The 27,948-nt window shown below is 55.6% G+C and overlaps 1 protein-coding gene across 1 annotated transcript; it reads right to left on the minus strand.

Annotated features, from left to right (window-relative positions):
- Positions 1-345: 345 nt before the first annotated feature.
- ONECUT3 (one cut homeobox 3) lies at positions 346-27,948 on the minus strand. Its single transcript, XM_030966781.1, has 2 exons — positions 26,919-27,948; positions 346-638 (listed from the first exon to the last, which is right to left on the minus strand). Exons 1-2 carry the CDS (start codon positions 27,946-27,948, stop codon positions 346-348), a joined length of 1,323 nt encoding a protein of 440 aa, XP_030822641.1.

The following is a 27,948-nucleotide window of genomic DNA, read 5'->3' on the forward strand; positions in this document are numbered from 1 at the left end:
CGAGGCTCTGTGATCCCCAAGGACCAGGGATGCTTCCTTCCAAACAGAGCCCTGCTCCTCCCTCCACCCCACACCACCCACGGGTTTCCTCTGAGCCCTCCTGGGGACGGAGCTGACCTGGTCACAAACCCTGTCCTGCTCCACGAGCTGGCAGGAGGTGGCAGCAGGAGGTGGCAGCAGGAGGTGGCCCCAGGCCCACATCCATGGCTGACACCCAGCTGAGGGTTTGCAGGCCACCAAACCCACCCCAGAAGCACCCACCCCGCTCAGGCCATGCATGTGAGTCTGGGGTTGGCTTTGTCATGAGGGGGACACCCAGGAAGGGGCAGGGAGGGCTGGGGGACATCATGCTTTGGAGAAAGTGCTTGTAGACGACGAGGGGACGCCGGGGTTGGCGCCGGGCTCCTCCTGCCAGCGGTTCATGCAGCGCCGGCGGGCGTTCATGAAGAAGTTGCTGACGGTGTTGAGCTCCAGGCCCAGCTGCTGGGAGATGGTCATCTGCATCTCCTTGGATGGGCGCTTGTTCTCCTTGAAGATGGCGATCAGGGTGCGGCGCTGCAGGTCCGTGAAGACCAGGCGCTGCTTCTTGGGCTGCAGGCTCCGGTCCTTCTGCTGCTCCTGCTCCTTGCGTTTGCAGGCTGGGCACGTTCAAAAAAGAGAACAGGGATGTTAATTTGGGCTTCCCCCACCCTGGACTGCTTGCAAAATCCAGGCTGCCTCCCAAAATCCAGACCCTTCCCGCCAGGAATTCGCTGGCTCGTGTCCCAACGCTCCCTCCTCTTCCTCCCTGTGCCTGCTGAGAAGGGACAATGGCCTCTTGTGGCACCAGGGTGACAAAAGCCTGGGGGAAGGCCAGGGAAAGTCTCAGCATCTCCAGCTGGCCCTGGACTAGAGACTGAGGAAAGCCCTGGACTGCTCTGTTGCCAGAGACCAGCTATGGGGATTCAGCCCTAAATTCTGGGGGTTATCCTTCGGCCTCACTCAGCATGGCCTCGCTCCTCACCACCCCTGTGGGTGTCCCTGGAGGACTCAGGGAACCAGGAAGACTCAGGTGGCTCCTGGTCACCACATCCAGCAGCCAGCTCGGAAATGCAGGGGACAGAGACGTTATGGAAAGGTCCCTCTGCAGCCTTAACCCCACAGCATCAGCTTGGACGGACCCATCATGGATCCACCTGCTCTGGGAAGGGTTTTCCTGCCTGAATCACTGGAGGCTCCAGGAAATTCCGTCTCCCCTGTGTGCCTTTGCTACTGGATCCTCTGGCACATTTGTCAGCACTGAATTAAAAGCTTTCCCTACAGGTTTGGCTGGAGGCAAAGGTCAGCACAGAGGGGCTGCCACGTGAGGAAGCCAGGAAAGCCCCTCTGACCCCAGCACGCTGCATGAGGGCAGAGAGGGAAGTGAGTAAAATAAATAAATATATGAATTTTAATTGTGAGGATATCAAACACACTGTTGGTGGAAGGGGTGGGACAAGGGGACAAGGGGTGGGACTATGATATTTTCCTGGAAAACTATAAAATGGTGGAGGTGGCTGACCCAGTCCCTGCTCAAAGCAGGGCTGACCCTGAAGCTGTCAGGTTTGATCTGGGTGCTCAGGGACTCAGCCAGACACAGAACTACAGGAACATGAGGTGCCACGGGCAAGGCAGGGCATGGACCTGACCCTACAGGGCTGGGGACAAAGCATTTCCTCCTGGGAAGCTGAGAAAAGAGAGAGCAAACTGTGGGCTGAAGGCTTTCTAGAGGAAGTCCTGCTCTTGCCTGGGGCAGCAGCAGCTTTCACCTTTGGGCTTTCTTGGTTCAGATTTTCTGAAGAATTTTGCAGGATTTTGTCTCCCTTGAGACATTTTCTGTCTGGGTGGCAGATTTCAGCTGGGCACTTGCAGGAGCCTCTTTGGCCTGGAGGGCTCAAAGCAAGCTCCTGCACAGAGCTCAGAGGGGCCAAGATGCTGCGGGGGCATGGGTCAGGTATTTCCCTTGGGCTGAACCCCTCCCTGCTCTCCAAACACACCTCCACAGCCACAGGGGAGGCAGTGTGTAGCTCAGGAGTAGTGGGGGGCTGTTTGGAATAATTCCTTCCTCACTGGAAGATAAGCAATCTCCTCCTCCTGTAGTTGCTCAGCTGCCTCCACTACAAGCCCTCTTCACATCACCTCGAACTGAGAGAGAAGGATGAGATCCACCCCTTCCACCCAGAGCTGGGGAAATCTGGAGCTCACTGAAGGACACAATTTATGCAGCAGATTGAGCTCTGTGTCCCAGCTGCTGGGCTCAGTGCTGGCCCTGTCCCCACGCTGTGCTGGGAGCCACCAGCTCTGCTCCCACTGGGCAGGGCATGGGAGGCACCAAGCTGGACACCAACAACCACCCTGTCCAAACCAGCCAGCCCTGGTAGAGCCAGAGGAGAACCTTCCCCTGGTAAAGCCAGTGGAGAACCTTCCTCTGGTAAAGGCAGTGGAGAACCTTCCCCTGGTAAAGGCCAGTGGAGAATCTTCCATTGATAAGCCAGTGGAGAATCCTCCCCTGGAATAGCCAGAGGAGAACCTTCCCTTGGTAAAGCCAGTGGAGAACCTTCCATGGTAAAGCCAGTGGAGAACCTTCCCCTGGTAAAGCCAGTGGAGAATCCTCCCCTGGAATAGCCAGAGGAGAACCTTCCCCTGGTAAAGCCAGTGGAGAATCCTCCCCTGGAATAGCCAGAGGAGAACCTTCCATTGGTAAAGCCAGTGGAGAACCTTCCCCCCCCCCACCCCCCCTCCCTAGGCAGGTTTGGCTGCACACCACCATCCTTAGGGATAAAGGGACACTCAGTGATGCCAGGGGATCCTGTCCCAGGGGTACCTTACTCAAACAGCCAGCAGAGAATGTGGAAACCTACCCTATGACCATCAGATGCTTGCAAAAAGAACAAACAAAAAAAAGGCTTTTATAGAAAATTTGACTTTTTTTCCCCCCAGACATGAATTTTAAAAAAGAACCCACCCCAAACGTCCCCCGAAGCCAAACAACAAACAGAAACACTCCCCCCACACTTGTGCCCCAAGCCCACCCTCCCCAAGCCCTCCCAGCACCCCTGGCATGCTCAGCTCCTCCTGTGTCCAGGGTGGGCTCCTCACACTCCACCCACGGGGCTTTTGCCATGGAGGACGGCCCTGGGAATGTCCCCCATGTGGATGGGAGATGTGACCCAGCTGTCACCCTGGCAATCCAGTCTGTCCCCTTGCTCTCCTTTCTGCTGGCACCCACTCCCATGACCATGCTGGACATCCAGCCCAAGGTCCAGGCTCTCAGCTTTCCACCCTCCCATTCCTTTTTTAGCAGTGATTATTCCACCCCAATCTCCCATCAATAACTCTGAGCTCCAAGGCAAACACAAACCATCAGGGTAAAACTGGGCTCCTGCAGTGGCCACAGTGCCATTGTCCAGGCACAGGTGACATCCCGCTCCTCACCCCTGCTAGTTTGGGTTATTTTTGCTAGTTTGGGTAATTTATTTTTGCTAGTTTGGGTTATTTTTGGCCTGCGCTGCCACATCCCCCATTTCCTGTGCTGGTTTGTTTATTTATTAATTTCCCTTTCTGCTGACACAGCCCCACTCCCTCTCCCCAGTTCAATCTAATTACAGCTCTCGCGCAGCAGCGATCGATGCCGGCGCTGCTCAGATCTATTTACGGCAGCCATCAACCCCTCCACGGAGGATCTTTTTCCCATTCCCCATCCCCTGGGTGCTGCTTTCCCAGGCAGCCTGCTGGTGGCTGTCCCCACGTCCCCACAGGCAGCCAGGGACGAGGGCCAGCCAGGTGTGGTGTTCACATTCTCTGGAAAAATTCCCTTTGCCCAGGATTTTGCTCCTGGGCAGCTGAGAAGCCTCAGAGAAAAGGGAAACAATTCTTATCTCATTTGCTTCTCCTGTGTTTTGCTCATGTGTTTGGAGATTGTTTCCCCACAGGTGATTGTTTCATTGGCTTCTGGTGTGAGTTGTTTTGACTCTTTGACCAATTGGAGCCAAACTGTGTTAAGACTCTGGAAAGAGTCACAAATTGTCGTTATTATCTTTTTAGCATTCAGTAAGTATCTTTTCTGTATTCCTTATTATAGTATAGTATTCTTTAATATAATATAGTATTATCAAGTAATAAATGAGCCTTCTGAGAACATGGAGTCAGATTTATCATTCCTGCCTTCATCAGGCATTCCCTGTGTATACAACAGCCAGGGGCACAGCTCTGCCTCCCGCCCATACCAGCCATGGCTCAGGTATTTTCTTTGTGCTCCAAAATCCCTTTTCCCCCCAAGTTCTAAGATCCAAACAGTCCATCCTTGGGTTAATGTTTTTCCATCATGTCCTTCCTGGTTCTCTGGGCTTGGCTGTGGGCTGGGGACATTTGCACCCCTGCCTCTGCATGTGTCCCCAGAGTTTATTTATTCCTGGGTTTGTCCTGCTCCTCTTGGGGCACAGAGGGCCCTGGCAGTACCAGGATCATCCGAGCCCCAAGGCTGAGCTCCAGGAGCTCTCAGGGGTGCTCAAGGTGGGGTTGTTGGGGTGGCTGTGCAGGGACAGGGGTTGTGCTGATGATCCCTGAGCGTCCCTCCCAGCTCAGGATATTCCAGTCCCCCATGGCTCTGTTGGCCAATAAAAGGTTGGGCTCACCCACAGCGGGGTTTTCTCCTCTGTCAACCCCTCCCCAGCTCATTTCACGCCCTCCAAACCCAACCAAGGAGCCCAGAAGTGACAAGGGGGGATGGCAGCCGCAGTGGGACGGGGTTGGTGACGGCACAGATCCCTCCACACACCAGGCACAATCCAAACAATCCCATCCCTAAGGCAGCTCTGACCCAGCTGCAGAAAAAACAACAGGGAGCAAAGACAAGGAAGAACCTCGAGCACGGAAAGCAGGAGGAAAGAGCCCCAAAAAGCAGAAACATCCTATCCTCCTCCCCAGAGGTTCTGCCCAGGGCTTCTGCCTGCCGGGAGCCTCATGTCAGAGACAGCTCGTTTTCCTTGACTTAACCTTGACAGCTCCGAGCAAAACATCTCCCAAATCATTTCAGAGGGGACATAATGGAGACAATCAAATGGCTGCTGCTCAGGAACTGCGATTATGCCTCGCAGCGTGAACCCCGCCAAGCATTTAACTAATACCTGATGGCTTTGCAGGCTTCCACAGCCTGTCAGCCCCTGCTTTCTCTATTATACCAGCAAACCTCTGCTTTTCGGCCCCAGCGTGCTCTTCCCTCTCTATTCACTTGCAATACAACCTGTAATTTTCTGCCCACTTTGCTTAAGTGCTGGTGATTTGTTGAAATCACAAAAGACAGCCAGGGGCTTTCAGAGCCAGCAAGCCGGCTGTAAGCAAGGTTAGGGGGGGGAATTCTGCGCAAAACCCGCCAGTTTCTCTCTTTTTCTCCTTGTCAAATCATCTCCCAGGGGTGGAAGAAGACTGAGGAGCATTTATGGGAGCTCAGAGGGAGGTGGAGGAAGGGATGGAGAGGGGGAACCTGGCTGTGGTTGGCCAGGTGGGGACAGGTTTCCCTGGTGCAAAGGTGGGATGGGCTGATTGGGAAATGGATTTGTAGGGAATTCTCCAAGCCTGGCAGAAGGCTCACACAGTGTGCACCTGTGTGCAAACCTGGAGATAAGAAATACTGATTTAGAAATGCCATGGAATAGCACAGACATTGCTGAGAGAGAAATGGAACTAGAAAGTTTCAGAGGGTGGACTTGCAAATAAGACTGGATACTTTGGAGAAATAGAACCATGAAAGATGCATTGTGGTAGGACCCATGAAGGATAATTTTAGATTATTTGCTTTAAGATATTTAGAGCATGATGTGGCTAAAGCTGATAGGCCAAGAAATGTTTATCATGTATTGTAATTAGGAAATAGCTGGCTTGTGATTGTGATGGTGTGAATTATAACATCTATATTGTCTCACCCTTCACATGAGACTGAAAATGGAATAAAAGCTTGTAAAACACCTCTCAGTTGCCCCATCTCTGGGTCAGAAAAGAGCCCAATCCAACAGGCTGATTCCACTGGTGGGAAATGGCCCTGAGCAAAGCTGGCTGCTCTCTGTGCCTTCAAGATGGGCCCAGCCCCTGGAGTGCCTCAGTTTCCCCCTCTCCTTGAAGGGGCAGAGGGATCTGAAAGGAGGCTGGAGCCAGGTGGGGGTCAGTCTCTTCTCCCAAGTAACCAATGACAGAAGGAAATGACCTCCAGTTGCACCAGGGGAGGTTTAGATTGGATGTTAGGGAAAATTTCTTCATGGGAAAGGTTGCCCAGCCCTGGCACAGGGTGCCCAGGGAAATGGTGGAGTCACCATCCCTGGAAGAGTTCCAAAGCTGTGTGGATGTGGCACCTGGGGACATGGTTTAGCAGGGGACATGGCAGTGGGGCTGGGTTGGGGGTTGTGCTTGATCCAAGAGCTCTTTTCCAGCTTTACCAATTCCATGGCTCTGTGATGTCCCTCCATTCCCAGAGGAGGGGCTGGGTGTTGCTGCTTCAGCCCCCACGTGCTCTGGAAGGTTTTGGGAGCTGCAGCTCTGAGCAAAGAGGGATGAGCCCAGGATGAATCTCATGAATGAACCTCGTGGTGTTTGCTCCCCCGAGCTGGAGCAGAGACTAGGGAGCTTCATCTCCAAACCAGAAATCCTCTGCTTCAGTGGGGCTGGTCAGGTGCTGGGGCAGCTCTGAGAGCTTGGTTTGATTTCTCTTTGTACTGCAGGAAAAAAGAGATTTGTCACCAATTGGGATCTCCAGCAGAAATTCAGATTTTCTCCAGCTGGGAGAACACAATGCTGACAGTACAGAACAAAGGAAAAGTGCTCAAAAAACAAACCTCAACTTTCTTTTTGCCTTTTTCTCTTTTCCTGAAACTCCATTTGGCTCCAAACACAGACAAACAGACGGGCACAGGGGTGGTGGGATAGATGAGTAATGCCATATTTGACTCTCACAATTCAAAGCCACATATCCTGTATATTTGTTAAGAGAAGTTTTATAGATTTATAGTTGTGTTTTACCCCTCCTGTGCTGTTGTCAGGGATGCCCTGGGTTTGGGTCATTTGGGAGGGTGGGATTGTTACTATGGCAGCACCTGACTTCCAATCAGGATTTAAGGAAGTGAATTTCACCACTGGACAGCAAAGAAGGAGCCAATGGACAGAACTTTGGGAGGAATCAAAGGGTTAAAAGGCAAAACCTCCATTGTGTGGGTGAGCATATGGGGGAAAAAATCCTCTGCTCCAGGAGCTGTAATATTTTCTCTATTCAGTCTGCTGTTGTATTTTTGATAAGGTTTTAATAAAACTTTTACATTTTTTGGAAGTGAGCATCATTTCTCACAGTGCCAACCATGGAATGACCTGCAGAGCCTGCCCTGCAGTGCCCATTGCTGGGATCCCCCAGCCTTCAGCTGCACACAATCACAAATTCACCTCCTGGCCTCCAAAACTTGTGGGGAATTTTGGGTGCTGTGATCCTACAGCATCTGAGCCACTCTGTAGTGATAAAAAACCCATCAGAGGCCACTCAGAGTGTGGGAGTTGCAGTCAGGAGCTGCAGAGCATCCCAGAAAATCCTGGGAGGGCTGCCAGGGCTCAGCCAGAGCTGCCAGCCCCACACGTGTCCCTGTGCCTCGTGTCCCCTGGTGGGGCCAGGCTGCCCTGCCGGTGTCCCTGGTGTCCCTGGCAGCTCGGGGATGGGGAGAGCCCCTGGGCATTGGTCTGCAGCCAGCGCTGCAGGGGGAGCCGCTTCCCCAGCCCAGCAAATTAAATCTTCCTCTGAGCGCTGCCAGTGAGGAGATGAGAGGAGATGAGACAAAGCGCTGCTGCCTGTGCTTCCCTTCCCTTCCCTTCCCTTCCCTTCCCTTCCCTTCCCTTCCCTTCCCTTCCCTTCCCTTCCCTTCCCTTCCCTTCCCTTCCCTTCCCTTCCCTTCCCTTCCCTTCCCTTCCCTTCCCTTCCCTTCCCTTCCCTTCCCTTCCCTTCCCTTCCCTTCCCTTCCCTTCCCACACCGAAGTTTTGGTGCCTCAGCCCAGGGAGCAGCTCTGATCCGGCTGAGCTGGATCCTCCATTTGTTTTGCAGAATATATTTTCCTATGTGTACTTTTCTGACAGGTTAGAAATTTGTTATCAACCCTTGCAGGTGATCTTTAGGTTTTAAAAGGGTGATAGGTGGTAAATTCTTGGTTGCAGAGTTTGCAGCTGAAATTTGCCCATGAAGTTAGTAAATTAATGTTCTGTGTATGTGTTAATGGGGCTAGGATGTCAAGATATTATATTCTTTGACACTTCCAGTTCGATCTAGAAGTAATGCAATGGATGTGGCTCTGCCAGCTGCCCACACCAACCACCCCACACATCCCCCAGAGCCCCGGGGGTTGGCACCTGGAGGGAAGGGGCTGGAAAGGGAGGCTCCAGCCCTCTGTCCCCCTGCTCGGGTGACAAGGGTCCTTCCCGAGATGGGGGTCCCGATTTGGGCTCATCAGAGCAGAAGAGCCCCCAGGACAGCTCATTTCCTCTCCTGCACTTCTCAAGCCTGGCAAAGGTGGCATTTCAGTGTTCCCAGCACTGAAGCAGAGGAGTTGGTGTGGTTTGAGGGCGGCTGCAGCGATACAAAGGAGCTGTGGCTGCTGCAGCTCTGCTCGGCTCCATCCCTCCACATCTGCCCTGATTTTACCCTTGTCCTCCCCAGGTGAGCTGGTCTGGCCCTGGTGGCAGCCACCAAACCCCTCTCAGGGACCCCAAAACAGCTCCACATGACTTAAAAAGCTGAGTTTGTTGTTAAAGGCATTTCCTGTTAACGGCACAGGTTTCCTTTCCCACTTGCTTTTCCAGGCTCCTTTGTGAAGGCAGACCTGGTGCCCCGCTCCGCTCTCCCCATCACCCGGGGGAATGGGGATCAGCTCTGCTGGGAACATTTCCCCCATTTGTCCTATTTCCTCCCTTTCCAGGCCTTTTTTTGCACCAGGACCAGCTGCTTTTATTGTTGCAGTGGGGAGCTGCTGCCCGGGACTGGAGCGCTGCTGCGGCGAGGCAGGGCTGGGCAGGAGCCGCGGAGCGCCGCTCGGATCTCCTCGCTCCTCTCCCGAGTCAGCAGCACTTAGCGAGACGAGAGCAAATTGGTGCTAATGAAGTGCCGGAGTCAGGCGGCAGCGCCCGGAGGGACGGCAGGGCGGAGGGGATGAGGCTGGAAAAGCTCCATCCCCTGCAATGAGTTTTCCTTGGAGCCGCCGGGACTCGCCTGTGCTCAGCGCTGGTGCAAGAGCCCCAGCTACAGATTCTGGGGGGAAAAGGGGAGTTTGGGGGTTGATTTGTGCCATGGATGCAGGGGGGGCTGGTTTTGGGTCAGACATTAGGGAAAGCACTGCCCAGGCTCCCCAGGGAATGGTGCCAAGGCTGCCAGGAGAGCCCTCCCAGGGGTGCTCAGGGTGGGATTGTTGGGGTGGCTGTGCAGGGCTGGACTGATGATCCCTGAGGGTCCCTTCCAGCTCAGGTGTTGGGGAAGGTGAAACAGGAAAGCCTTATAAAAATGATTGTCTAGCAAAAGATTTTGAGAATATAGAAACTATAAGCGAGATTGAAATGAAAGCAAGCTTTGAGATCCCTCAGTTACTAAACAACTGGAAAACAATGGTGTGGCCAGTGAAGGTAATCCCCTTTTGATGGAACAACACCCTCTGCCTGCAGACAGGCCCAAGGGTCAGAGCAGACCCTACAGCTTGGCAGAAGGGGCCCAAAGAGGAGTTTTTAGGGTTTAAAATGTAACACAGTATGGTAATGTAGTGATTCTTATAGGCTGTATGTAAATGCTATAGAATTTGTATCTTGTACTAGATTGGTTAGTGAGAATTAGAATATTTAACACAGAAGAAGATTTATGGCATTGTAACGGGAACTTCGCCCTCTTAGCTCTTGCCTCTTACTCTCTTACCCCTTTTACTCTCTTATGCTTTTACTCTCTTACCCTCTCATCCTCTCTCCCCCTCTCTTCTCTCAGCCTGCTCTGAGCTGTGGCTGGCAGCTCCCAGCAGGGCCCTGCACCCAGGCCCTCTGCAATAAACCCCAAGTTCCAGACCTGGCTGCAGAGATCTCTCATCTCTGTCCATCCTGACCATCCTGCCCCCCGCTGCTCCTACACTCAGGATTTTCCATTCTGTGACAACAAGGTAATGCTGGACAAGGAGCCTGTGATGGGAATCCGGGGTGGCATCCCTGTGACACTGAACTTGTTAGTCCATGGATTTTCATTCACACTGATTCATGCTGTGCTGCAGGATGAGCTCTGTCAGCTGAAGGATCCACTTCCAAGTTTGAATCTGAAGGACCACTCCTGCAGCTTGAGTTGTTCCAGAATGTGTAAATAATATTTACTGGATAGACCAATAAATTGTAAATTAATAAATTAAAGTGTTAATTAAACATAGGGGATTCACAGATCTACATGTCAGCATTTGGTCCACACACAATGAATTTCAGATAAATGCAAACTGTGTGAAACAGAAAACATTTGTGGCTTAGGGTCCTGTGCATTCCATTCTCTCCTCACTCCTTCACAAAGGAGAGGAGCAGCAAGGATCTCCCTTTGGGATTCCCTTTGGGATTCCCAGCAGCCTGTTCCTGCCTCCAGCTGCTCCTGGAACTCTGAGCAGGGACAATGAGCAGGTTCTGTGGCAATGGCACATCATTCATCAGGGTGTGCTGGCCCTGAGCTGGTGCCCAGAGAGGGCCCAGAGCCATCATTAGCCACAAAGCATGGGCTGGAGACAGGGAAAGAGCAGTGGAGGGGAAAAACCCAAGAGTTTCCTGCATGTCCTGATGAAATCTGGTCCTGGGTGTGTTTATGGGGTGTGAGATGGGAAGGTCACAGAATCACCGGGTTGGAAGAGACCTCCAAGAGACCTCCATTGCATTATTTCGAACTGAAAATTATTATATATTATATCAAACTGAAGAATCAAAAAATATAATTCTCTTAACATCCTAGGCCCATTAACACACACACAAGATCATCGAGTCCAACCCAGCCCCAACAGCTCAACTGAACCCTGGCACCCAGTGCCACATCCAGGCTTTGTTAAACACACCCAGGGATGGGGACTCCATCACCTCCCCGGGCAGCCATTCCAGAACTTCATCATTCTTTCTGTGAAAAACTTTTTCCTGACATCCAACCTGTATTTCCCTTGGCACAGCTTGAGGCTGTGTGCTCTGGTTCTGTCAGTGCTGCTGGAGAAAGAGCCCAGCCCCAGCTGAGCACAGGCACCTTTCAGGAGCTGTACAGAGTGATAAGGTCACTTCTGAGTCTCCTTTTCTCCAGGCTGAGCACCCCCAGCTCCCTCAGTCCCTTGGGGCTTGGCCGAGTCAGTTCTCAGTGGGCTGCTGGATTTCTGCCCCTGGTGCAGGGACAGCCTGGACAGTCTGTAATCCTCAGGGTGTGCAGGGTTTGTGTGCCCAGGGCCCTCTGGAGGTGGGCAGGATGATGTGCACAGGGCCATCAGCTGCTCTGGGTACCCCTGAGCTCCAGCAGGGCATGGCAGGAGGGAGATCCAGCCTGGAGCCCCTCAAGGTGTGAGGCCCCAGTCCAGGGGAGCTCCAGGCATTCACAGCCCTCTGTCAGCCCATGTCACAGACCAGCCCCAGTGTGACCCCAAATCCGGCTCCAGTGTGACCCCAAATTTGGCTCCAGTGTGACCCCAAATCCCAGCTGTTCCCACCTGGCACAGAGCCTGCACAGGGGGCAGGCCCAGCCCAGCAGGGTCAGGGCAATCCCAGCCCTGAGCACAGCCTGAGGAGGAACCTGAGGGAAGGACTTGAGGTGTTGGTGGTGAGAGGCTCAGGCTGCCCCGGCCATGGGCACTGAGCCAGAAACCCCCCCTGTGCTGGGCTGAGCCCCCAGCGTGGGCAGCAGGGGAGGGGGCGATTCTGCCCCTCTGCCCCTGTGCTCAGGTCAGACCCCACCTGCAGAGCTGCCCCAGCCCTGGGCAACAGCAGCAGGAGGACGTGGAGCTGCTGCAGCCAGGCCAGAGGAGCCACGGAGATGCTGCAAGGGCTGGAGCCCCTCTGCTCTGGAGCCAGCCTGGCACAGCTGGGCCTGCTCACCTGGACAAGAGAAGGCTCCAGGCAGAGCTCAGAGCCCCTGGCAGGGCCTGAAGGGGCTCCAGGAGAGCTGCAGAGGGACTGGGGACAAGGCCTGGAGGGACAGGAGCCAGGCAATGGCTCCCAGTGCCAGAGGGCAGGGCTGGATGGGATCTTGGGCAGGAATTGTTCCCTGTGAGGGTGGGCAGGCCCTGGCACAGGGTGCCCAGAGCAGCTGGGGCTGCCCCTGCATCCCTGGCAGTGCCCAAGGCAAGGCTGGACAGGGCTTGGAGCAGCCTGGGACAGTGGGAGGTGTCCCTGCCATGGCAGGGCTGGCACTGGATGGGCTTTGAGGTCACAACCCAAACCGCTCTGCAATTCTGTGACAGCGGCAGGGACACAGCCCCATTGTGCCGCTTGGTGTTGTCCCTCAGGTGTGTCCCCGTCGCCCCTCGGGCCCTGGGTGACTCCGGCCCCTCCTGGGCTGAGGGTGAGGGGGGTCCTAGCCCGCCCCCCCCGCCATTCCGGGGCGCTGGTCCCGCCCGCTCCCCCCGCAGCCGCAATGGTTCGTTCCGCAGCCGCTCTGGGCCGTCCCCGCCGCGCTGGCGCCCCCCTGCGGATGGCCCTGCGCGCTCCCCCCCGGGGCGGCGCAGTGGTACAGCCCGCCACACCCCCCCGGCTGCCCGATGGACCGGCCCTTGCTCCCCTCTTTCTCATCTCAATGGGCTGGTCCGGCCGCTCCACACACACGGGATGGAGCGGTCCACCCGCGCCCCGGGGGGGGGGGGGACGACGACGACGTTATGGGCAGCCCCGGGAGCCGCGGGAATGGCACTGCCCGGCCCGGGTGCGGGGCAGGGAAGCTCCGTGTGCCCCATTGCTGCCCATCCCTGCCCATCCCTGCCCCATCCCTGCCCCCATCCCTGCCCCCATCCCCAGTCAATCACTGCCCCGTGACATCACTACTCCAGCACGCTGCCCCCATCCCTGCCCCATCTGCCCCATCCCTGCCCATCATTGTCCATCACGGCTTCATCACATTGCCCTCCATCGCTGCCCCATCCCTACCCTCATCACTGCCCCATCGCTGCCCCCATCACTGCCCATCGCTGCCCCCATCACTGCCCCATTAATGCGCAATCACTGCCCCCATCACTGATCAGTCACTGCCCCATCACATTGCTGCCCATCACATCCAATTCCTCGCTCACATCCCATCCCTGCCCATCACATCCCATCCCTGCCCATCGCTGCCCCATCCCTGCCCATCAATGCCCCCATCCCTGCCCCACTATTGCTCCACTCATATGGGGCAGTAAAACCACCCCAAACCCCCAACCAGCCCCACAACCACCGCCCCCAGCCCCACCGGGACCCCGCTGTCCCCGGGTGTCCCCCAGGCGCGGTGGCACGGCCGGCACTAAGCCAGTGACTCTTAATCCACCGGCCCGGCGTTATTAGTTCAGCTCCCCAGGCATTTCCCGCAGTAATTGCGCTGATCTGCCAGGGATTATGCGCTGCCACCGCAACGATGGATGATGTTTTAATTTGAGCTGGGCATCTCCGGGGAGGGCAGGGCAGGGGCGAGACCCCCTGAGCCCTTTCAGAGTCCCAGTGTGGGGTGAAGGGGCTGCTCAGGGCTGTTTTAGGGTGGAACCTGCACCCTGGTGGTCCTTCAAGCGATGCCCTGGCTGGACAACAGGGTCTGGTGATCCCAGCTGGGTGCGGATGGGGTTCAGCTCCCCCTGCGTGCCTGGGGAGGGCTCTTCCCAAATCCCAAATCCCAAATCCCTGCTGGGCTGGGGTGAACGATCACAGCCCCGGGCCCATCCTGCCTGGAGGGAAACCCACGGGGAAAGGGCTCCTGCCTCCTCCCCTCCGAAGGCAGCAGAGAAACTCCCTCCTCGACGTTACCTTTAAAAACGACCCCCGCCCCGCGCTGTTCCTTCTGGTAACGCAGCAATTAATCACGGCGAGGATGGGATAGATTTGTAATCAGCTCCCCCCTCCCACCGCCCCCATTTCGCAGCCCTGGGTGTTTTTCCCGGCTCCCCCGCCCCATTCCGTGTGGGGATGGGGCCAGCGCAGCCCATTGATCCTGCCCGGTCGATTTTATTGAAACTCCCACGAGTGGCTTTAACTGCGTGTTGGATATTGCTGGCACATCACTTTGATGGCGACGTGACCGGCGGGAGCTCGCGGGCAGGTTTGAGGGGAGGGCTGCGGGAAGGGGGATCCATCCTGCAGGAGCTGCCCCATTGCCTGCCCCATTCCCTGTGCATTCCCTGTGCATTCCCTGTGCATTCCCTGCCCCATTCCCTGCCCCATTCCCTGCCCCTATTCCTTATCCTATTCCTTACCACATTCCCTGCCACATTCCCTGTCCCTTACCCCATTTCCTGTCTCCATTCTCTGCCCCATTCCCTGTGCATTCCCTGCCCCTATTCCCTTGCCCTATTCCCTGCTTGCTCCCTGCTCCATTCCCTACCCCTATTCCCTGCCCTAATCCCCATCCCCATTCCCTGCCCCAATCTCTGCCCATTCCCTGCTCTGTTCCTTACCCCATTCCCTCTCCATTTCTGGCCCCATTCTCTTCCCCTATTCCCTGCCCCATTCCCTGTGCATTCCCTGCCACATTCCCTGCCACATTCCCTGCTCTGTTCCTTACCCATTCCTGCCCTATTCCCTGTCCCTATTTCATGCCCCCATTCCCTGCCTGAATCCCTGCTCTATTCCTTACCCTATTCCTTTCCCCTATTCCCTGCCCCATTCCCTGTCCAATTCCCTGTGCATTCCCTGCCCCATTCCCTGTCCCTATTCCCTGCTCAATTCCTTACCCCATTCCTGCCCTATTCCCTGCCCCTATTCCCTGTGCATTCCCTGCCCCATTCCCTGCCCTATTCTTTATCTTATTCCTTACCCCATTCCCTGCCCCATTTCCTCTGCATTCCCTACCCTATTCCTTACCCTATTCCCTGCCTCCATTCCTTTTCCTACTCCCTGTCCCATTCCCTGCCCTGCTTGCTCCCTGTCCCTATTCCCTTTCCCCATTCTCTGCCCCTATATCCTGTCCCCATTCCCTGCTCCAATCCCTGTCCATTCCCTTCCCCATTCCCTGCCTCTATTCCTGGCCCTATTCCCTGTTCCCTTGCCCCATTCCCTGTCCTATTCCCTGCCCTATTCCTTACCCATTCCCTGCCCCTATTCCTTACTCCATTCCCTTCCCCCATTCCCTGCCCGTGGAATGGGACAGCAGAGCTGGGGAAGGGGCTTGGGATGGTTCCAGGGAATGGTTTCTCTTGGAAAAAGGTTTGGGGCGTAAAATGGGTTGAGAAGGAAAGGAGAGGGTGAAGGAGGGATAAAAGAGAAAAGAAAAATTAGTCAAGAGGAAAGGGAATAAAGCGAAGGAAGAGAGAGATAAGAGAGAAAAGGAAAAGGAGGAGGAGATGCAGAAGAAGAGAGAAAAAGGGAAAGAAAAATGAATCAGGAAAAAAAAAGGAGAAAAGGAGACATATAAGGAAAGGAAAAAGAGAAAGATAGGAAAAGGGGAAAAAAGGGTAAAGAAAAGGGGAAGATAAAGAAAAAAGGGAAAAAATGAATGGAAAAAAGGAAAGAAAGAGGGGAAAAGGGAGAAAAAGAAAAGGTAAGAAGAAAGAGAAAAGGGGAAAGAAAATAAGGAGGAGGAAGAGCAAAGGGAAGAGAGGAGGGAGCGAGGGGACCCGTGGGTGGCACAGCTGTGCCCCAGGCAATGCCCAGCAGCCCCTTGGCTTCCCCTTCCCACTCCTGCCTCTTTTCTGCCATTCTTGTGCGGCAAGAGACACTGCCAGGTGACAGTGACAGTGACACTGCTGGGGGGGCACTGCCAGGTGACAGTGACACTGCCAGGGCTCTGCCAGGTGACAGTGACACTGCTGGGGGTGACAGTGGCACTGCCAGGGCTCTGCCAGGTGACAGTGACAGTGACACTGCCAGGGCTCTGCCAGGTGACAGTGGCACTGCCAGGGGCTGTCCCCTCCCACCAGCAGCACCCCGGGGTTCCTGGGCTGGGCTCAGCTCTGGGATGAATCCCTCATCCAGAGGAAGCACAAACCCTCCACAAACCCCCTGAAAAGCACTGAGGTGTGAGGCTGAGGGGGAGTCTGAACCCTTCAATGTCCCCCAGGTCCCTTTTCCCGAGGATGAAGAACCTGGCTCACCCCCAGGTAACCACAGCGGGGCCACCACCTCACCATGGTGACAAAAACCAGAGCAAAGAAATCATCTGGGTTTTTCTTGGGGGTGTTGAAGGCAGAGAAATCAGCATTTGGGGGTGAAAAGGGCTGTTAGGGTTTTGGGGAGATGCTTTCAGAGTTTTTCCAGGAAAGGCCAGCTGGTTTGGAATCATCTTTCCTCAAATGCCCTGATTTTGGTGATTTGTTTTCAATTTCTGTTTTCTGGCTGCCCAGGTGTGCAGGCAAGTGAGCCGGTGGCTTTGGGAACTCCAGCAGAGGAGTTCCCAGGGAAACACCAGGGTAGGGATTCGCTGATTCCACTTGAGAAATGTCACCAAAATCCCACAGCTTGGCCCCAAAAAGAGGATTAACATCAGACATTGATCCAGGTATCCATTTCCAGAGGCCTTGGGGTCACTCTGAAGCCTGGCAGGGCAGTGTCACCATCCCACCTTCCTCCTGCCCCTATTCCCTTCCCTTATTCCCTGCTCTATTCCCTGTCCTATTTTTTCCTGCCCCATTCCCAGCCCTATTCCCTGCCCTATTTGCCCCTACTCCCAGCCCCATTCCCTGCCCCATTCCCAGCCCTATTTGCCCCCATTCCCTATTTGCCCCCATTCCCTGCCCTATTCCCTTCCCCTATTTCCAGCCCCATCCCCTTCCTCTATTCCCTGCCCCATTCCTTGCCCTATTTGCCCCCATTCCCTATCCCCATTTCCTATCCCCATTCCCTTCCCCTGTTCCCTGCTCTATTCCCTGCCCTATTCCCTGTCCTATTTGCCCCTATTCCCTTCCCCTATTCCCTTCTGTTATTCCCTTTTCCCTGCCCCATTCCCAGCCCCATTCCCAGCCCTATTTGCCCCCATTCCCTGTCCTATACCCTTCCCCTATTCCCGGCCCCATTTCCTTCCCCCATTCCCTACTCCTATTCTCTGCCCCATTCCCTGTTCTATTCCCTGCCCCATTCATTCCCTGTCCTATTTGCCCCTATTTCCTGCCCCGTTCCCTTCCCATTCCCTTCCCTTATTCCCTTCCCTTATTCCCTGCCCCATTCCCTGCCCTATTTACCCCCATTCTCTTCCTCTATTCCCAGCCCTATTTGCCCCCATTCCCCGCCCTATTCCCTGGAGTTGGGGGCGGGTGGGGAAGGTCCCCCCCATTCTCGGGAGGCTCTGGAAGCCCAAACCCCTTTGGCATCGAGCATCGAGCACCCCATTCCAGCCCAGCTGCGCCAGGTGCGGCTCCAAACCCACAGGAACCGCAGCGAGATCCACCCACCACCCCAGGCTGGAATTATCCGGGGGTTCCGCACCGGGGCAAGCAAGAAACACTCGGAAAATGGGGAAGAACATGAAATAGGGCCAGATGAGTGTGAAAATGGCAGGGGCGGGGTGCTCCGCGGTGGGAGCAGCTCCCGGAGCGCTGAGATCTCTGTCAGCCCCTGATGCTATCGCCCGTCAGCAGCTCCCGCTGCATTTGCAGTTTTATCCCCGGTGGAGAAGCTTCGCTCGTTACCTGCTCCTTATCGGCCACAAAGGGACCTCGAAAGGCTCCGGGGCACCGCAGAATTTTTACTTGGTCCGTTAAGCTACCTTACCATTCCTTTTGCATTTACCACCAGCCAATAAAAACTCCTTGGGAAAGACTCTATGAAGGGAAGCAAGATGGACTGACCCCTCCCTAGGATATTCTCAGAAAACATACCAAGCCTGAAATTACAGATTTGGGGTAAATGCTAAAAAGAAACTGTTAGCAGAGTCCAGGGAAGTTTCAATTCACTATCAGGAGACATTTCTGTAGCAGTAGGTCAGACAAATGTTTAAGAGAGATGATGGTTGATCCTGGAATCAGTCAGGATATGAATGAAGGACTGAGATCTCTTTCAGATACATGGTTCCACATTTCTCAGTCATCTTCCAACCATCTTCCAGTGCCTCCCTTCCTTAGGTTTCATAACCTGGCACTGCCAGAGCTCTGCCCTGCGCTGTTCATCCCCTCTGCAGCCAGGGAAACTGAGGCACGAGGGGGGTTCTCAGTCCGTGGCCATTTCACGGCTCGTGTCTCTTCCACGTGGTGGCTTTGGGACATTTCCCAGGGCTCAAAGCCACCCTTGCCATGGCCCTCGGCTGCCCCAGACCGTGCCCTGCCCGTGCTGTGGGGACTCCTTGGGGCCCAAGGTGTTTCCGCTGCTCTTGGTCCATTTGGGGCTTTTATAGGGTCCCCGACAGCCAAACCTGACGCTTTGGGTTCCCACAGAGCCCTCAGCGCTGTGCCACCCACCGAGCCCCCTCGGCACAGCCAACCCCCCCGGCAGGAATATTTGTGGCTCTCTGGAGTCATTCCTGCAGCCGGAGAGCTCCGCTCTGCCCCAGCCGGGTGCGAGACCCGCAGCTCCCCGCGCTGCCTCCTCCTGCCGAGCCCTGAGCTCAGCACGGTGCGGTTGGTACCCCGGCATGGCAGCAGCAGGAAAAGCTGCAATTTGCTCTTCCTGGTTTTTTTTCTTTTCTTTTTTGAGAGTTTTTTTTTTTTTTTTTTTGGTTGGTTTTTGGTTTGTTGGTTTTTGGGTTTTTTTTTTGTCAAGATGTTGGGATTTTCCTCCCTCCTCTGCAAGCAAGGAGAATACAGCCAGTCCCAGCCTTCCCTGCTTTCCCCTCGTGCTCCATACACAGAATTTCCATTTCCTTCTCCCAGGCTGGGCAGAGCTGAGCCACCCTCAGTCTGCCAGGGCTGATGAGGTTTCCCAAATCCCAGAGATTTCCCAAATCCCAAAGTGGACTCAAGCAATACGAGCAACCCTGCCCATCTCAGCCCAGCATCCCTGCATCCCCCCCATGTGGGCAAGGCTTGATTTCAGCACCTGTGAAACGTCTCAAATCCAACTCCTCCAGATATAAACCACCAGTGGAATGGCTTTAAAATCACTTCTGAACCTCCTCTCCTTGCACTTCACTGTTTAGAGCATTGACACAGATCCCTAATGAAATATATATATATATATATATATATTCCATTACATATATTTCAAGAATGACCCTAATAACTTAACCAAATTATATATAATTTATATTTATAATCAATACATAGAAATACAAATTTTTATAATTAATAATTATAAATACAAATATCTAATTAATATAAAATAATATAAATAGAAATAAATATAGATATAGATATAATCTAAATAATAGAAAATATATATGTTTGTAATAAATAAATTAAGAAATAACTTAGCAAATTTATATAGACATATATATGTATAAAAATAACTTAGCAAATATATATATATATGTATGTATATATATGTGTATGTATGTATATATATGTGTGTGTGTATATGTGTATAAAAATTTGCTAAGTTATTAGGGTCATTCTTAAAATCCTACCCATGTCCATACAAACATCTCTCCATTTTAATATTTTTTAAATAACCCAGTCCCCCCTTCCAGCACCAGAGAATCCACGTTGCCTCTTTGCTTTGCTATTTTTTAACACCAAACATTTTAAAAATCCATTTCTCCCATCCAAGCCAGACTTGCTTTACCTCTTGCTGGATACAGAGATCTCCCTGTATCATTTGAGGCATTAATGAGATTTTTGAATTTCCATTAAATCAGCAAATTTTGCCGCTCAGTGGCCTCAATCCTGCACGGAGCCGGGATTAAACACACTGCCAAAGCTGCTGCTGGCCAGCACCTCCCTGCATGGCTTCTGGATGAGGATGAAGGGGAACATTTTGGACTCCACCTTCCCTTTTGGGCCAGTTTCCAACACCAGGGGCTGCCCCAACCTCTCTGCGCTGCCCTTGGGCCTGTGCAGGAGCAGGGCCATGGCCAGGTGCCCATCCCAGCTGGGTCAGACCATGTCCCAGGCTGGTGGCACCTGTCCTGGGTTAATGGCACCTGTCCTGGGTTAATGGAACTCATCTTGGTTTAATGGGACTCATCCTGGGCTCCTTTAAGCCTCAGCTTCTCCAGGAATTTGCACATCTCAGCTCAAATCCAAAAAAGAAGCCGGGCCAGAAGCCATGACCGTGGATATGGGCTGAGGGCAGATCAAAGCTGCCCAATGCCTCCATTCCTGCTCAGGGCTGGCCTCCCTCGGCTGGAACCTTTCCAAAAACCTCAGGGAACCTCAGGAGACTCTTCCTGCCCTGGGGAAGACTGGTCCAGTTCTGTCTGAGCCAGGGAAGCAGCAATTCCCACAGGGAACACGGCCTGTCCTGCTGGGACTCTCTCCCAGCATCCCAAATTGCACCCAGGGTCTGGAGCAGGAGCATTTCCACACCCCCACCAAGCTGCCAAGCCTCAGTTCTTTCAAGCCAGGCTCTGATGGAGTTTATTTCATTTTAAATCTTATTTTTGTGTTTGTGTTTCCAGTCAGCCATCACCACCCTGCTCCAAGCCCAGGATGGCCTCACACCAGGAACCCTCTGTGCCAGGAGATTTCTGCAGGGATTTTTGTTTCCTTTACGCTCAGGTGATGCCCAGGGCAAGGCAGGACATTGCCAAGGCAGGAAAGCACCAGCCTGGGCCTTGCCTCTGCTCTCTTTGCCTTCACCATCCCTCTTCTTCCTCTGCTTTTTTGGCACCAAGGGAGCTGGGCAGAAAACGCAGCGATGGGAGCACAGAGCTTCCTCCTCACCCCTCAGTGGGGCAAGGCTGCCCCCCCAGAGCCACAGGCTCCCCGGCCCTGCAGCTGCCTCTGAGCAGAATGAGAAAATATTGGATTTGTTTTGTGAAGGGAAAAAAAAAAAAAAAAAAAATCCAATATTCTGTCTGCGATCCCAGACTCCGTGCCTGGTTATGGCAGGAAAATGCTGTAAATCTCCCCTTTCCCCACCAGCTGGGAGAGGAAAACCCATTTTCTTTTAATATTCTTATTTTTCTCCTGGTCTAAGCCCCATCATTTTGCAGTCAGCTCTGCAATCTCTTTGTTGACCAGGGCTTAAACCTGCTCTCCCGGCTCCCCCGACCCCGGGAAGTCGCCTCGCACACCCTTCCCAGCAGCTCCCAGGCAGCGGCAATGAGATTTTAATAGATGTATTTTCAAATTAGTTCTGGGCCTTTCAAGACTTATCAGTTAAATGAGGTTTTTCAAATTGATTCAAAGGTCACTCCGAGAGTTTTCTCTTCTCTGTTATCTCTCCCTTATGGTTTCAGTGGCGATTGACAGGACAAGGAAAAAAATTATCACCCCCGTGTTGTACACCCAGAAAAAGATAAACCCAACAAAAACCCACCCAAAACGCGAACCCGAATTAAAAGGAGGCGGCAAGAAAAGCTCCAGGCGTGGCCCCCGGGGCTGGGGCCATGCGCAGAGCCCGTGGGGGATTTGGGGAGCGGCGTTTGGGGGAGCAGAACCCCGCGGGCGCGGGTGGGTGCAGGCGGCACCCCGCGCAGAGGGGAGCTCGTTTCCTGGGGGTGCGGGGAAGGAACCCCATTTAATGTTTAACCTGCGGGAGGTTTATTGGCCCCTTCTGAGGCGCAGATTAGGAGCAAACAGAAAAACAGCCGCGGGCGGAGCGAGGCGGCCCCGCCGCGCTGATAAGGCGGTGGCGCGGAGGGTGCGGGGAGGTGCGGGACATGGGGGTCGGGCAATGAGGGAATCAGAAGCTGTGGGACACGGGGTTCGGGAATGAGGGACACCGGGAGCTGTGGGACACGGGAAATGAGGGACACCGGGAGCTGCGGGAATGAGGGGTTCGGGAATGAGGGACACCAGGAGCTGTGGGACACGGGGTTCGGGAATGAGGGACACCAGGAGCTGTGGGACACGGGAAATGAGGGACACCGGGAGCTGCGGGAATGAGGGGTTCGGGAATGAGGGACACCGGGAGCTGCGGGACACGGGAAATGAGGGACACCAGGAGGTTCGGGACATGGGCAATGAGGGACACCAGGAGCTGCGGGGTTCAAGAATGAGGGACACCAGGAACTGCGGGACACTGGGTTCGGGAATGAGGGACACCGGGAGGTGCGGGATTCGGGCAATGAGGGACACCAGGAGCTGTGTGACACTGGGTTCGGGAATGAGGGACACCGGGAGGTGCGGGACATGGGCAATGAGGGACACCAGGAGCTGCGGGGTTCAAGAATGAAGGACACCAGGAACTGCGGGGTTCAGGAATGAGGGACACCGGGAGCTGCGGGGTTCGGGCAGTGAGGGACATCAGGAGCTGCGGGAATGAGGGTTTCAGGAATAAAGGACACCAGGAGCTGCGGGGTTCAGGAATGAGGGACACCAGGAGCTGCGGGGACGCCGGCGGTGGCTGCTCCGTGCGGGCGGCTCCAGATCGGCAGAGAAAGTCGCCTCTAATTCACGAAATCCCAAACCTTGCTTCAAAAGGGACCTTAAAGCTCATCTCGTTCCAACTATATTTACGAGCTAAAAAAAAAAGTTAGCAAAATAAAATAGTAATTTAAGAAAAAAAATAAGAAATTAAAGTTTAAAAAAAATATATATATAACCCAAACCAAACCAAAAAAACTCACACTTTTTAAGGTTTGGTTTGGTGGTTTTTGTTTCCCAACTGGGACAAAGCTTTGCCTCCTTTCCCGAATCTTTCTCCGACTCCCTGCGTGGGCAGCTCTCCTGGGCCGGGAGGAGCCGCTGCAAGCCGGGAGCCCCAAAATCTCGTTTTCTCCCATTTTACGGCAACAAAACCCATTCGCTCCCGGTCCTCCAAAGCTCTCCGCGGCTGCGGCGCCTTTTGCCCGTCGCCTGCGGCCACGCGCGGATCGAAAGCAGCGAAACCGTTCGCGGTTTTCTGCCGCTCTCCCGGGCCAGAGCCGGGCCGGGGCCGCGGGCCGGGAGGAGCCGACGTTGGGCCAAAGTCGTTTGAAAGAGGCTGAAATTACAACAAAATTCGTGAAAAAAAAATTTAAAAATTTATATATTTCCCGAGGTTTTATTCAGCGCCATCTTGTCCCTTTTTCTATCACGTCTGTGTATTAATTCGCGGTATTAATTAGTGACGTTAATTATTGGTGTTGTCAAAGCTCTCGGGCATTTGCCTTGGCCCAGCCCCGCGGTCGTGCTCGCAGTTCCGGAGTGGTTTTGGGGTTTTTGTTGAAAAACGACGCTTTGTGCGGTGGAGACATGTTCGGGGAAGGGATTCATGGGAAAGGGTGAATTAAAAAAGAAAGGAAAAAAAAGAAAGGAAAAGGAATGAAAATAATGGAAAAGAAAGGAAAAGAAAGGAAGAAAGGAAGAAAGGAAGAAAAGAAGAAAAAGGAAAGAAAGAAGACAAGAAAGAAGGCAGGAGAGAAAGAAAGAGAGAAAGAGAGAAAGAAAGAGAGAAAGAAAGAGAGAGAGAAAGAAAGAGAGAGAAAGAGAGAAAGAGAGAAAGCAAGAGAGAAAGCGAGAAAGCAAGAAAGCAAGAAAGAAAGAAAAGCAAATGAAACTAACAAAAACAAGATAAAACAAAAAAATTAAAATTAAGAAAGCAAAAACGGGGGTGGGGGCGAGGAGTGGAAGTGTTAATGGAAAAATAAAACGAAAGGTTGGAGAGGGAAAAGGAGAAGCGAATGTAAAAGCAGCGGGAGCTGCCGGGCCCCTCGGGGCCAGCCGCACCCCACGCGCGGGGGTGAATTCCACGCACAGCGGGGAAAACCGCGGCAGGAGGGATCCCCGAGCCCCCTCCGGGCAGGCAGCGCCCCAAAGGGACACGACGGCGTCGTCGCCCTCCCGAGAAACAACCACGAGCGAATTTCCTGGTGCTGAGTGTCGGGATAAATCGGGGGCGGGGAGGGGATTCCCAGCGAGGGGGCAGCGATGGGAGCGCACGCAGGGTGGGAGGCACCGCCTGACCCGCGGACACGCGGGGATTGGGGCGCAGGAACGCTCCCAGCTCCCGCACCGCCCTCGGGGAAGGAGCCGGGGCCCTTTTCCGCCCCCAGGGCACGGGGGTTTAGCGGGCGGGGGTCACACCCGCGCAGGAACCCCCAGAAGTGGCACCGTGGGAGCTCCGCGTCCCCCACGGGCCCTCGCAGGCCCCGCAGGGCGGTCACGGAGTTGGTGGGGATTAATCTGGAGGGGGCCGGGGGGCTGCGGCCGCCACTCGGGGTCGCGGAGATGGACGGCCCGAGGGGACGGGCTGGGCACCGCCAGCTGCTGCCCAGATGTTGCTCCGTGGGACCCCTCCTCTTCTGCGGAGCCCCTTGGGGCGAGCGGGGCCGGAGGGAGCCCGGGGCGGCCGGAGCTGCAGCCCCCTCATCTCCCAGCTGAATAATTAATGGTTCATCTGCGGAGGGGCGGCGGGACGTGGGGAACTGGGCTGGAAAGAGGAGAAAAGCGGCGGGTGCCATTTCTAGGGGGCCGGTGTGGTCATCGATCCGCGGCTCAGTGACTCGGACTAATCCATCAGATGGACTCCTGCGGCCCCGGACCGGGACCAGGACCAGGGCTAGGATCAAAAATAGGAACAAAAAAAAAAAAAAAAGAGAGAAGAGGAATAAGAATAGGACCGGGTCCAGAACCAGGGCCAAGGCCAGGAGCAAGAAAAGGAATAGAACCAGGAGCAGAACGAGGAATAGGACCAGAAAGAGAAACAGGAATAGAACCAGGATAGAAGCAGGAATAGGATCAGAACCAGCACCAGTCCGTGCCCCGGCCGTGCCACACGAACACAAAAGTCGAACTTTTTTTGCCTTTTACCGGGAAGGAAAAATCCCTCTCGCCTCCCAGGTCCCTTCCCTGCTTGCCGAGGGGCGAAGGTGGAAACCATGCGGAGCACTCCAGGCCCCCAGACTGGAAAAAAACGGGAAAGGACGGGCGGACTCGCCCCGAGGCCTCGGGCTGGGGATTCAGCGGCATCGATCGGGGGGCTCGGGCCCGGCCCCCCCAGCGCGGCCCCTTCCCCCCGATGCCGCCGCTCGGGGCAGCCGGGCCGGGGCCGAGCCCGGGGGCTGGGGCGGACCCAGGGCCGGGCCCGGGCGGGCGAGACGGCGGCAGGGGCGAAACGAAAGCGGGACCCAGCGGGGCTCGGGGCCGGAACAAAGCGGCAGAACCGGGGGGGCAGCTCGGCCGAGCCCCTCCAGGAGCGGACCCGGGCCCGCGTGTGGAGCGAGGCTCAGCACGGGCGCGTTCAGGACGGGAGGTTGGGCTGCTGGTTGGTGGGTTTTTTCCTGTTTTCACGGAGAGCAAATGAACAAACCCCGTTGCCCGGAAATCTGGGGGGTTAATTCCTGTAAATAATGGGGACATGGCGGCTCTGGCGGCGGGGGAAACGGCGGCGGGGAAGAAAAATAATTTTGGGGAGAATAAACTTCCCACGGCGGCTCGAGGAGCAAAGAGGTGACAGCAGGGACAGGGACCCTACGAGCCGGTTCGGGGACAGGGATCCCTGACCCCGGCCGGGGACAAGGAGCTCTCCAGGCGGGCCGAAGAGAGGGTTCCCCCCGAGCTTCCCCCAGCTGCGGCCGCCTTTTTATCATCGCCATCACGGATATTTTAAATTATTATTACTACTATTATTTTTGAATTATTCCTTATTATTTCCAGTTCTGGCGAGGCAGAAGCCCGAGCCCGCTGCTCAATTAGCCCCAACAACGGGGGCATTAAACGGCCGATCGCGGCAGTGTTTAAATCTTTATTTACCAGAACCTTGTAAAGCCAGGAACAATTTGCATTCTATTAACTGCTTTTCAATAGGGCATCGACTGGAACTAAAAGATGCCACTACCCTGCCCTAATTAAAGAGCAACTGAATTACACTAAATACATATGAACGCTGCTCTTCCCCATAAATAACGGCGGGTCCTCGTCGCTGCCTTTGCCCGTCCCCACGGGGAGCTCGGATTTCTTAAAAAATAAATTAAAAACCACTAACGTGTGTTTTGTCCGCCACGGCTCGGCCCCGCGGAGCCAAGAGCTCCAGCGGTGTTTCCGGGGGTGGCGGCTCCGGGCCGGGGCTGGCGGCGAGCACCGGGCACGTCCCCGCTCGCCGCTGTCCCCTCTGTCGCACCCTCCGGCCCCTTCCCCGCGACCCCCGCCCGCCCTCGGCGCAGATCGCGCGTTCCTCCAGCACAGCCTCGGCCCAGCGCCGGCCCGAGCCCGCGGGGAACGGCGCTGCGGGACCTCGAGCCGCCCGGGGGTTGAGACACGGGGCTCGGTCCTTGTGCCGGGGACAGTCCTTGTGCCGGGGACAGTCCTTGTGCCGAGGACAGTCCTTGTGCCCCGCTCCCGCAGCCCCGGCCCGGAGATTCCCCTGAGCGCGGCGCCGGGACCGAGAGGCGGCGGCCGAAGCGGAGCAGCTCCAGGGTTGTGCCGGCGCCACGGGGCCGGTTCGGCGGCACCGAGAGGGAAATCCCCAAGGCAGGAGAACGGGCGGCGGCCAACGGGCACCTCTCGGCTCCCTCCAGCCGCGATCCCGCATCTCTCGCGGGCAGCGGCAGGCCCGGGGAGGCGGGAGGTCGCCTTAGGTATAACTCACCTTAAACATTAATGCATTCCCTTTGGTCTTAAGGTCACAAACCGGGTCGGTAACACCGCCCGGGCCCGGCCCCAGTTCGCGATGGCAACCCCGGAACCCCGAGGGTTCCCACGCGTGTTCGCAGCACCCCCTGAGCCACCCTCCCGGAGGTGCGGGGCGGGCGGCCCGAGCCGTGCCGTGCCGTGCCGTGTCCTACCTGCCAGTCTGAGCGCCGACATCCTCTGAAATTCCGGCTCCTGCAACCATTTCCACATCCTGCGGAAAGTCTCCCGGCCGGACTTGAGCTTACTCCAGGGCTTGGGGTTCCGCAGCAGGTCCGAGAGGGTCCCCTGGGAGCGGCACAAGATCCTCTGCGCGAAGATGGCCTGCGGGATGCTGTACCGCTTCAGCTCGGCCGTGATCCTCTGGGCCACCTCCTTGGTGTTGATCTCCTCCACCTGGCCGGAGCCGCCGGGCTGGGAGCCGGGGCCGGGCGCCGGGCGCTCCCGCTCGCCCAGCAGCGAGGCTCCGGGCTGCCCGTGCGGGTGCCCGTGCGGGTGCATCCCGTTGAGCGGCGGCATCATGGCCGAGCTGGGCGCCGCCAGCCCCCGCGCCAGGTGCTCCTCGCCCCGGGACAGCATCGCGGCGTGCGAGTCGAAGCCGTTGGGCGAGAGCATCTTCTCGTTGGGCAAGTGGCCGGCGGGGCCGTAGGGAGCCAGCGGCTGCTGGGCGTTGTGGAGGCTGCCCAGCCCGTTGGGCAGCGGCGATAGGGGCTGCCCCATGGCCGGCATGTCCTTGGGGTAGTGGCTGTAGAGGTTGCCCATGGAGGCCAAGCTCCGTTCGTCGCGCATGAGGGTGAAGCTGCCGCTGACGTTGCCGGCCAGGCGCTGGTGCGGGTGGTGGTGGTGGTGGTGGTGGTGCGGGTGGTGGAACTTCTCCGACACGGTGGAGATGGGCGGCAGGTGCTGCAGGGGAGTCAGCGTGGTGTAGGTGCTGCTCAGGCTCATGCCGGAGGGCGACTCGCAGGACATGCTCATGGCGGGGTGCAGCGGGGCTCCCAGGCTGTGCTCGCCGCGGTAGTCGCCCCCCTCCAGGATGGAGGCCATGCCCGAGACCATGGCGGGCCGGCCGTGCGGCACCAGGTTGCGGTGCGAGCTCTGCCGCCCGTGCGCGGGGCTCAGCAGCTCGGCGGGCTGCGAGTGCGGGACTCCGTGCAGGCTGCCCAGGTTCTCCATCGCCAGCTCCAT

The sequence above is a fragment of the Camarhynchus parvulus genome, chromosome 28, assembly GCF_901933205.1.
Source record: "Camarhynchus parvulus chromosome 28, STF_HiC, whole genome shotgun sequence".
In the NCBI taxonomy this organism is placed as follows: Eukaryota; Metazoa; Chordata; class Aves; order Passeriformes; family Thraupidae; genus Camarhynchus; species Camarhynchus parvulus.